This window comes from Tachypleus tridentatus, chromosome 13, assembly GCF_004210375.1.
Source record: "Tachypleus tridentatus isolate NWPU-2018 chromosome 13, ASM421037v1, whole genome shotgun sequence".
In the NCBI taxonomy this organism is placed as follows: Eukaryota; Metazoa; Arthropoda; class Merostomata; order Xiphosura; family Limulidae; genus Tachypleus; species Tachypleus tridentatus.
Window position 1 is genome coordinate 22,851,633 of NC_134837.1, and position 10,613 is coordinate 22,862,245.

Sequence of the window (10,613 nt, forward strand, 5' to 3'; positions counted from 1 at the left end):
TATTTCCATGAATGTGACATGCAGTAAAACTATAAAATGGTAATTGTGAGTAATGTAAGATATGAGATACTTAATGATTTATGATATGCAAAACATTAATTCTTATGAATTCCTAATTCATACAACATGCTTGTTTGAATTAGTCGATTAATTAAACCATCAGCAATGGACTGATACAAATATTTGATTCTGGTCTCTATTATTAAGTGGCTATCTGCAACTTTGAGGTCTTAAGTAGATGTACTTGATTCTTAACATCTGACTAAAATTATTTATTTGAAAATACATTTAAATAAAACAGTAACAACTACTGGCTGGCTGAAGTTTTCAAAAGTATATTAACTATAATTTATTTGACATTTAGAAAATAAATCTACATTCCAAACATTTATAGATTATATTTCAACTGAGAAGTGACATTATAATTTGTTTTAAATGTCTGGATCCATAACAATTCAAAGGAGACATTATAATTATTCTGAACCTTTCTTCAATGTTTCTTAATCCTTAAGTATTGCATACTCTTTTGGAAATGATATGGGATTTTGCATGAATAAACAGGTTCTGGCCATTTAATATTTCAGGGATGATAAGCGTCACGAGCATGCAAGTGCATCGGGATATCTCGAACCTTACTCTGTCGAACATTTAGTAAATCCAACATATCACCAGGAAGTTGCTGAAAATATACAACAGGTTTCTATTGCATCAACACAGATATATATAGAAACACACATATACATACATGGTCACTAAATATACAATATTATAACAAATATAAAGATACTGAAAAGAGCTAATCTTAAAAACAAATGCAAATTAAATGCTATTATACACCTCTTTTTACACTGAAAAACAATTCTGAGCTACTAAATATCATAATTATAAACAGTATTACACCTATCTAGCTTGTTCAAACATCATACTCACAAATATTCCATACAAATAAGTTCCATGCTATATATAACATATTACAAATAATTTTTTTTTTTTATAATCACAATAAATTATCTAATAAACTATTCAGGAAATATAAATGAGCACAAAGATATAACAAAATGGGAATACAAAAGTGGCACATGTTTTAAACATTTAAAAGTTAAGTATAATTCATAATATTTTATAGGTAAAACCTTGACAAAAATTAAGAATGCACTGGGCTAGAAAGTACTTTATTAGTAGAAAAATAAAAATTCTAACATTTCTTTAACTTAAATGTCCAGTATGTATCGTACATATTCAGAAGCTCTTAATAAAAGGAAGAAAGAATTTTATAATAGCTAATAATAAATTACCAGAGCAATTGTGCAAGCATAATATTTTTTATTTAATATATTATATTATTATTTAATATGATCCATCATAAATCAGTAATCAACCAATAATAAGGTTAGACTTTATGACTTTTAAAGTCTTACAAATATTTAAAATTAATGCATAAAGAAATAATCTCTAATACAAAACTTTGTTTCATGTTGAAATGAAGACCAAGAAAAACATGTTTTTAGTTTCTACTAATAGATTTCTCACAGTAATCAATATACATTGTATTCCTCATTTCTCAAAGTTATCATATTTCTATACCATATTTGTCATATTAACTCTTTTTTTAAATAAAAGCATGCAGGCTTTGAAATTGTTAAAAAAACCAATGACAAAAAAAAAACACATTAAATCTCTAAATGCATTTTACAAACAGTATATACATAAACAGTTCATTACATGGTTATGCTTCGACACTGATTTCATACAGATAAACACAAGGTTTTTACCTTGTACTCCTAATTTCTTTGTGCAAAAAAAACTAAATGAAAATATGTAACACAGCATTAAAAAAATGAACAGATACTGCTGTTACACAGAGCCCACATTTAACTTTAAAGAAAGCTTCTATATTATTGATTTTCATGAAAACTTTTAAACACAATACATATTTTTTATTATTATTAATTAACCAGATTTAGATATGTCACTATATTGTTAAGAAAGGTACTCCTTGGCTGAAGCCTATAGTTTGTATAGTACATTTTAATCAGTGCTAATTTTTTAACAGTGTCTGTTTTAAAAACTAAATGCTTCAGTCTGTATTTTCTGAGTATTCATTTAACATTTTTACTCAACATAAATACGACAACTGGTTTAGCAAATCTTTGTTTTTGCTGGCACCTATTGCATCATGAAACTCAGTAGTACTTAGCTTTATATACACTTAAAAACAATGTTCACTAATATTTTTTGGAAACTTATTATTACAACTTAATATCTTAGTATGTCTGTATTTCTTAAATACTTATTTGAAACTTTCTTTTGCACAATTCCTCAACAAAACAAGCCAGTAGATTTAATAACTTTTCCCTTCTTTGCACCTACGTATACATGAACATTTCATTCTGTTTTGCAATTATAAGTTATGAAGTTTGTGATGTGAACTGAAATCAAATCAGAAGTCTAGAATGTTCTATTATAAACTCTACTGAACAGTTCCATTTTGTTTTGATTTCATGTTTTTTAAGCTATTTTTCAGTTACAAAGATATACAACTTAATTTAGTAGAGTTAAACAATTAGCTATAAAAACAGAACCACCATCATCCTCATTATTATTCAGCTCATCTACATGGATTAAAAGAGTTAATATAAACCAACATTTTTTGAACATTAAACAAAAGTGTATAATATAAAGTTTTAAACTATACCCTTCTCACAGCTATCAAATTTAAACCACATGCATGGTGTGTGTTTTATTATAGCAAAGCCCCACCAGACTATATGCTGAGCCCACCAAGGAGAAATTAACCATGATTTTAGCAGTGTAAATCCATAGACTTACTGCTGTACTAGAGGGGACTACCACACACATGGCCTAATATCAACTTTCACAACTAGTGTTTTAGAGCAGTTTATCACTGAACTTTTCTTGTAACACCTGACTGTTAAAAATAATATTTAACTCCTATTCAAATTAATTTCAGATCTAATTGATCTTTCCTGGTCACGTTTGACAATAAACATGCTAATATAAGCCCACAGAGAATCATTTTAGTATTCACTCCTCATTAGTGAATACTGAGACAAACTGCACTGATCAAGTTTCACAAAACACTATTTAAATTTCTCTCTCTCTCTTTTTACTTTGGAATCAGCCTATTTTTGCATGATAAAAGGACACTCAGCCCTATAAAGAACGCTTGAATGTCATTACATCGAAATATAATTCTATTTTAATACCTCCAGTTTGTTAACCTACCTGAGGAGCTAGTTTTCTCAGATGAGAGTATTTGTGATCACCAAGAATTGGACATCTCAAACCAAATCCTAAATGAGCACGAAGTTGATGTTTCACACCTGGAAAGAAGACCACAAAACTCATATCTTCTCTTTTAAAATAAAAACAAAAAGTTGCTTTTTGTGAAAATATCAGCTATTATTAAGAAAGGTCTAAGAGCTTGAAACACAACATTTAATATGTTTTATTTTTTAACAATGTGATAGGAGGAACAACACTATTCACAAAACAAAACTGTTGATGTACTTAGTAGTACCAACAGGAATCTCTGCTACATCTATAACATAAACTGTGATTCTCTTAGTATTTAAAATAAGCTAAAATGATTGTGATATTACAATGAACTGTCTGATTATTATAAACAAAACTTTACATGTATGAGAAAAACTCAGATTATCATAAACTATCTATTATGTAGTTGGTACCATAATTAATAAAGATGGTATCATATATAATGGTGTTTTTAGTACAAAACCAGTACTTAACGTACTCATTACAAAAACAAAAATGTGGCATTCATGAAAGCATAAAGTAATCCACGCATTTGAAAGGCTAGCCTTCACACTTGTTACTACACCAATCAAACATTAGAACTCAACTCTATAATAAATGACACTTGTTGTTGTTAGTTTCTTCAAGTGCTTCTAAACATAAATCTCCTTGTCAATAGAGATCAACCACTAATGTTCCTTGTACTACTATGACAACATGAAAAATGTGAAATTCACCTTAAACTATGTTAAGGTAACATGGTTCAACAATTGTTGGAAGAATGTTATGTAAAAATATTAATTTTTTGTCTTCCCATTACGTATATATATATATATTTTATACTTTTATACGATAACATTTGTAGAAACAATTCCAGCACAGTTAAAATGTGTTGCTACTATAGTCTTATTATTTTCTGTCACAATCTTTGCTTGTTATATTCTTACCTACCAGCACTTTTCCCTAATAAGGTAATTTTCTCTAATATAAAACTACACGATTCTTCAGGTTGTAAGACAAGTTGTCAAAGTATACAGAAAGTAAAGTTCGTAAAGTGCAAATTAAAATGTGTTTTAGTATTGATAACAAGTTTCATATGACCTAAGGTCAGAGGTTATACTTTTCACACTGATAACAAGTTTCATACGACCTAAGGTCAGAGGTTATACTTTTCACACTTATTTTTTGTAGTAATTTTATTGTTAGGAGCTACTTAGAAACTAAAGAAAAAAAATGAATAATACTGTCTGTCCACAAGCGAAATTTCTCAGAGTTTTGTCTAATATTTTCACACCTATTTCCTATGTTTATTCTACTGTTAGCAGCTGAAGGAGAAACCTATAAGTCGATAAGGAGATGTTTCCTACAGAGACTATTTGAAAACTGGCTCCAAGAACACTGCGGGAAGAATATACTGGTTTCTTTACAATAAGGTGGTTGCAATTAGAGTTAACTAAAGTACTTCATGAAAGTGAAAGAAAATATTGTTAATATGGCTCTGTACAATGTTGTGCCCAATCCAATAAACTTGTTAAATATTTGGATGTTAATTAATCTCTTGTTTGGTCAGGAACTAGTGTTAGTATAGGTGTAAAAGTGTGCTTATAAATATCCTGTAACTATACTACTATAGTTACACAGTAACCAATAAATGTGTAGTTTCCAGTAACATAAATATGGTATATTTTGTTTGAGCTAGTATTTTTGGATAAGCCTTCTTAGCTATCATTTGAGAAACAAATTATTCAATGATTAATTTTAGTTTGAAAATAAAATAATGTTCTAAAGCTTTTCCATAATAAAACAAAGTATAAATCTTTTACTCTTAGCACTAGTGTATCAGTATTTCAAAAATACAGTAACATTTTGCTTATTACACATTAAATAAGCATGTAAATGCCAGTTGTTTTTTTAAAGATGGAACAATACATAAAAAATATTTGTAAAACAATGATCTCTACTACTTATGATGTTACAAAGTCCCAGTTTGCAGTCATGAGTTATACTTGCTAACCCTTATCATATCATCTGAATTCATGAAGAGATGGAAAATAATTTTTGAATTTTTGTAGAGCTAATATATACCTTTATCAAATCCTTATCCAACCCATGAAGGTTTGCTATCATTCTAACAAGGTTATTGAATCATCACCCTACAAAAATTCAGTGGAAAGATCCCATAGAAGGATGTAGTTAGAAGTACTGCCTATTAGATTGAGCCACCGATAACTTCATAATTAGGTGATTATCATGCTGGAAAAGAAATCTGTTTCAATGCCATTTAATTCACAACTGTTACACAAGAAGGCTTTGAAGTTGTTCTAAATATCTTAGAAGCAGGTTTTGATCTAATAGATAGATGTCTATGCAGACCAGCTGCTCATTACTGACAAAAAAGGCACACATGTAACCAGGGTAAAATGCATCATAGGTGCACTGAATATCAGAAAATACACACTACCTACTAGCAGATGCACATAAAGCATGGAAGCTTGCAATCAGACTGGATCATTACTAATAACAGTCAGTCTCAATAATCACAATTCCAGCCAGTTCTTTCCAGTTTCTATTCCATGGATATAGCCTTCACTGACAGTCCAATCAGATGCTTTAGCAGACTTGAAATTAACAGGAATGATCACCAATTCTCTCAAAGCACACTTAATAACAGACATGTTGATGTGGAAAAATCATCATCAAACTTTGCAGACACTGCTATCCTATGGAAGAAACGCAAGTAACCTTGACAGACGACTTCAGTAGCCACATTAACATTATGATAACAAGAGCTATCAAAGGCACCACTGCACTGAAAGTTACAATAAGAAATAGAAACAACTTCAATTATGCATTGCCAATGATCAGTATGAGTACTAGGACAGCTAGATAAGATTGTAAACATGCAAAACACATTCACGACTGGTCATAGTATATACTCGAGCCACCTCCATCAAGGCCTTACTACCCCTCAAAATCCTCAGCAACATTGCAAAGCAACAACAGTGTTTACAAGCAAAAGTTTTCAGTTGGTTCTTGTAATGTGAAGACCACACATCTCACCAGTGAGACAAATGACTTGTTAACTGAAACACTGCATCTCTGGAATGACCTCACAGACATTAATCAAGCTGGGATTGACTAAAAGGTGCTTCAGAAGATAGTCATGAGTGGGCAAGTGCCATATAGTCACCACTGAGATAACTGGTCACTACCAAGCCTCACATGTTCTCATGTGGAATACTCACCTGATGTTACTATGATCTGTGGAAATCAGTAAAGACTGGGCAAAGGATAGAACATGTCTGATAGTATTACTTAAAGACCATGGTGGACAGTCACATGTCATCATAACCACAGATGGTTTCTACACTACAGATAGTGGAAGTTTCCTATGATCAGCGGAAGGATGTAGATAGAAACAATAAAGAATTTCTCTTGCAGACTGTTTAAACAATGAAATATAGACAGACAGGCACCAACTACATAAAGTTTATGGTGGTTGTTTGCCAGATGGGTGGAAAAAATGAAACAACTGCATGGTTAAACTACCACTTGGATGCATGTACCAGGCAATGCATGAATAAAGCTAAATAGATAAATTCACAAAAAAATTCTCTTTATAAAACCTGGCAGAATATCTACCACATCTGCATTAATTCTCTCAACACAGGCTCAGTCAATATGACCGATCATATGACCTCTTTGTACTCATTTCAATTCTATATAGATATAATGCTTCTACCTTTCAATACAATGTGTATATTATCTTCTTAAAATCTGGCAGTCTTTCAGTTAATATTATATGTATTTCATATAAAAAAATCACATTTTAAGTAAAGTATTTTAACAAACTAAAGATTTGTTCTGAGTAGTCCATGTGCAACATAATTTTCATGTTCAAAATTGAACATATTGTTCCTCATTTCAAAAATTTCAAATTCACTTTTTGTATCTTTTGAAACCTCCTAAATGCATTCCAAACATTTTTTTTCAGTTAAAATTTATATTTTATCTATTATTTTCTCTTCCCTGTCTCAAAATGGGATTGGACAATTTGACCGATCTCATAACCCCCCAAAAAAGTGAATTCTAAATTACCCTTTTTTGTCTTTCCATAAGGACTTCAAATTGTAACATGAAACTACCTTTATTTATCCAAAGTAACTTTAAGCTTGTAACAGTGTACATCTACTTTTAAATACTTTGAACTGTGTCTAGTTATTATTTGTATCATTATAAGTTGTCAATCACTCGTGGAATATGCAGCTCTTGCTATGCTATCGTATTACATTACCCATGAGCTACTTGCATATGTGCCTCATGAAACATTTTTATTATTATTTATTTTCCATAATCTGACTTTAACTAACCTAATGATATCTCTATTTTTACATGTTAGTTATGTTTATATTAATAAGTATAGAATAAACATAAAAACCAAGAAATAAAGTATTAACTCAAACCTTCATTTTTTTCTGTTTACTGTCAATGACACTAAACCCTACTTTTTTATACTAATGATAGTAATGCACTGAAACTTGTTTTACACAATAAATTAAAAAAGATAGAATAGCAACATGCAAGAAATTAGACAATTTTCTCTAACTATCACAATTTATCTAACTTTCTAACTATGCAAAAAAAACAAACAGTTATAACTTCATCCAAGATAATAATTACCTTTCCCATGGGAAAGAAGCTTGTACTAGCAGATAAAATGTCATATCTCTTGTCAGAAAACAACAAAAATAACACATCATTTGACAGATGAAAACCTTGGCTATCTGATCTTATATTTTGCTGTCAACTATTTATGACATTTAACCCTACTTTGTTATACTAATAATAGTAATGCATAAGATAATTTTTATTCAATTAACTAATGCATCAAAGAACACAGAATAGCAGCATACAAAAAGGAAACAATTTCTTCTACTTCTCACACTTTTTCTGGCTTTGTAACTATGAGACAATGGCCATTACAAATCCATCTAAGCTAGTTGTTATCTTTCCCATAGGAATAAACTTTGTACTAAAAGAAAAACTGAAATTCTCTGTTCAGAACACAATGTTATATAAAGGTTGTTGTTTTTTTTTTTAATTTCACACAAAGTTACATGAGGGCTATCTGCCTAGCCTTCCCTAATTTAGCATTTACCAATGAATAGTGGGATTGGTAGCCACATTATAATGCCCCCACAGCCAAAGGGGCAAGTATTTTTGGTGTGATGGGGATTTAAACCCACGACTCTCAGATTAAGAGTTGAGCTCCCTAACTGCTTGGCTATGCTGGCCTATGTTATACAAAGAGTCATTTAACAGATAAAAACCTTGGCCTTCTGTTGATTATAGATAATATATAATTAAACATAATAAATGTGACAGGTGGGTGTGGCAAGAGAGATCTGAATTTCTATTTGATGGCTCTGTAATAAAACAAAATTGAGCAAGAACAATTTCATAGTGAGTAATTTATGTTAAATTTCTTTGTTATTGGAGGGGTAGTATATAGAGTAGAGAAGATGCAATGGCTACAGAAAATGTGTAACTTTTCTTACACTATTGAAAATTCAGTTTTTAAAATATTGCCATATAAAATTTAGAACTTAAAACTTATATACTATTATACACTATACTGTGTGGATAATTAGCTATAATTTTATGCTATACTAATTGGTATAATACAAATAGTAGTTTAATAAAACTTTGAAGTTAAGCCAATAAAACCTTAAAACACACACAGTAAATGATGTCTGGGCAGACAAGGTTAAACCCAAAGATATGCATGTATATTTCTTACTCTTACTTAAAAATACTTTTTGTTAAGGATGATTGAATAAACTTAATAACATGCTGAGTTATTAAATAATTTATTTTACAAACATTACTATTTAATATTTTTGGGTAATGGTACAAACTAGGGTAATTTTTATGGGTCAACATACATACCTATATTATTTATTAAGACATTTTATTCAGTCTTCCCCACAAACTTTATATCTTTAAATTTGTATTAGTTTTCTTTTAAACACACTTACATACTTTCTTTGTATTGTAATTCTTTTAATGCTTCCATTCAACCTCTCCAAGTCATAGACCAAATATCTTTTCAGAATACTTAATAGCTTTTACTTTTATAATTCACAATTACCTGTTTGGGGTTTCAGTTCTATCAAGGCAGCATTACCATGAGTTGACAACACCTTATAATGAGTTACAGCTTGGTGGGCTTTCTTTGACAAAGGTGTAAATGATCTATATTCATCTTGTAAATGGGGACTTAAAACCATCTAGTGGAAAAACAGATTTTTGAATATATTGTCACAAACATAATACACAAGAGATTAAAAAGTAGACAAAATTATATCCTTAAATTTTAACTGTTTGGTATACAACTAGAAAAATAACAAGTTTTAATTCATACAACTTTAAAAAACATGAATATTTATTAATAAAAAACTTTAAACAGAGAAACTCACTCTTCTTTTATTTTCCACTAATCCTTCTGTGATAGGGATGTCAATCACTCCTATTGATATACAAAAACATGTCAAGATGAAACTTTTTCCTTTAGAGGGAAACAGAGCAACACTTTTAGCATATCATAATCATTTACTTATTTGAGTTTTATCAGTACTTTCTAAGGACAATTCTTTAACAAAGGTGCAAATTTTAAAACTTTTATTTGATGTTTTCATAAAGATAGTAGGTCTTAATTCAAGCATAATATCCAAGATGAAAATGTTCTCAGGCACACTTTATTCACAAAATATGACATGTGACCAGAAAATATTTACCATGTATACTCAGGCCACTTAACAAACTAAACTATACAAATGCTACAACTGATACTGGTGTGCATACATAATTATATACTATTAAGCTTAAAATAATATTTTTGAGCATGATAAAACTGTAATGATGTTTGATGAGTTTTAAACACAAACTGAATATACTATGATGTATTACACACCAATGAAGTTTGACAAACTAGCTTTTCTGCATTACTACCACTGTCTAAATAAAACATTATGATAACTATAGATAGTTTTATACACAATTTAAGTACATTATACTAAAAAAGTTTAGGCCTCACCACCTTGTTATGCTATATGTAACACAATTGTTTGTGCTCTAACTGATGATTGTGTATCTTGAAAGTAGTCCTGCAAAGCTGTTATGTTCAAAGAACATCATTGCTGTCAGACTTCTGATGTCAGAAAAACAAGTTTCAACAGATTTGTATGTCCTCTTCAGTCTCATGTTGTCTTCTGGCAGGAAAAATTTGGTCAACATATGCCTGTGTAAAACCCCTGATCTTGAAATTACCTCAAGGA

The 10,613-nt window shown here is 30.1% G+C and overlaps 1 protein-coding gene across 1 annotated transcript; it reads right to left on the reverse strand.

Moving 5' to 3' along the window:
* Positions 1-315: 315 nt before the first annotated feature.
* LOC143237846 (pseudouridylate synthase RPUSD4, mitochondrial-like) lies at positions 316-10,310 on the reverse strand. The gene is made up of 4 exons (XM_076477519.1): positions 9,756-10,310; positions 9,428-9,566; positions 3,247-3,344; positions 316-679 (listed from the first exon to the last, which is right to left on the reverse strand). Exons 2-4 carry the CDS (start codon positions 9,564-9,566, stop codon positions 581-583), a joined length of 336 nt encoding a protein of 111 aa, XP_076333634.1. The 5' UTR covers positions 9,756-10,310; the 3' UTR covers positions 316-580.
* Between the last annotated feature and the right edge of the window lie 303 nt (positions 10,311-10,613).

Excerpts from the sequence above, each read along its gene's own strand:
- LOC143237846 (XM_076477519.1), bottom strand. The coding sequence starts at position 9,566 with ATGGTTTTAAGTCCCCATTTACAAGATGAATATAGATCATTTACACCT. Across the intron at positions 3,345-9,427 it reads AGAACTGAAACCCCAAACAG|GTGTGAAACATCAACTTCGT; the intron begins GTAATTGTGAAT and ends TCTTCTTTCCAG. Across the intron at positions 680-3,246 it reads TGAGAAAACTAGCTCCTCAG|CAACTTCCTGGTGATATGTT; the intron begins GTAGGTTAACAA and ends GTATATTTTCAG.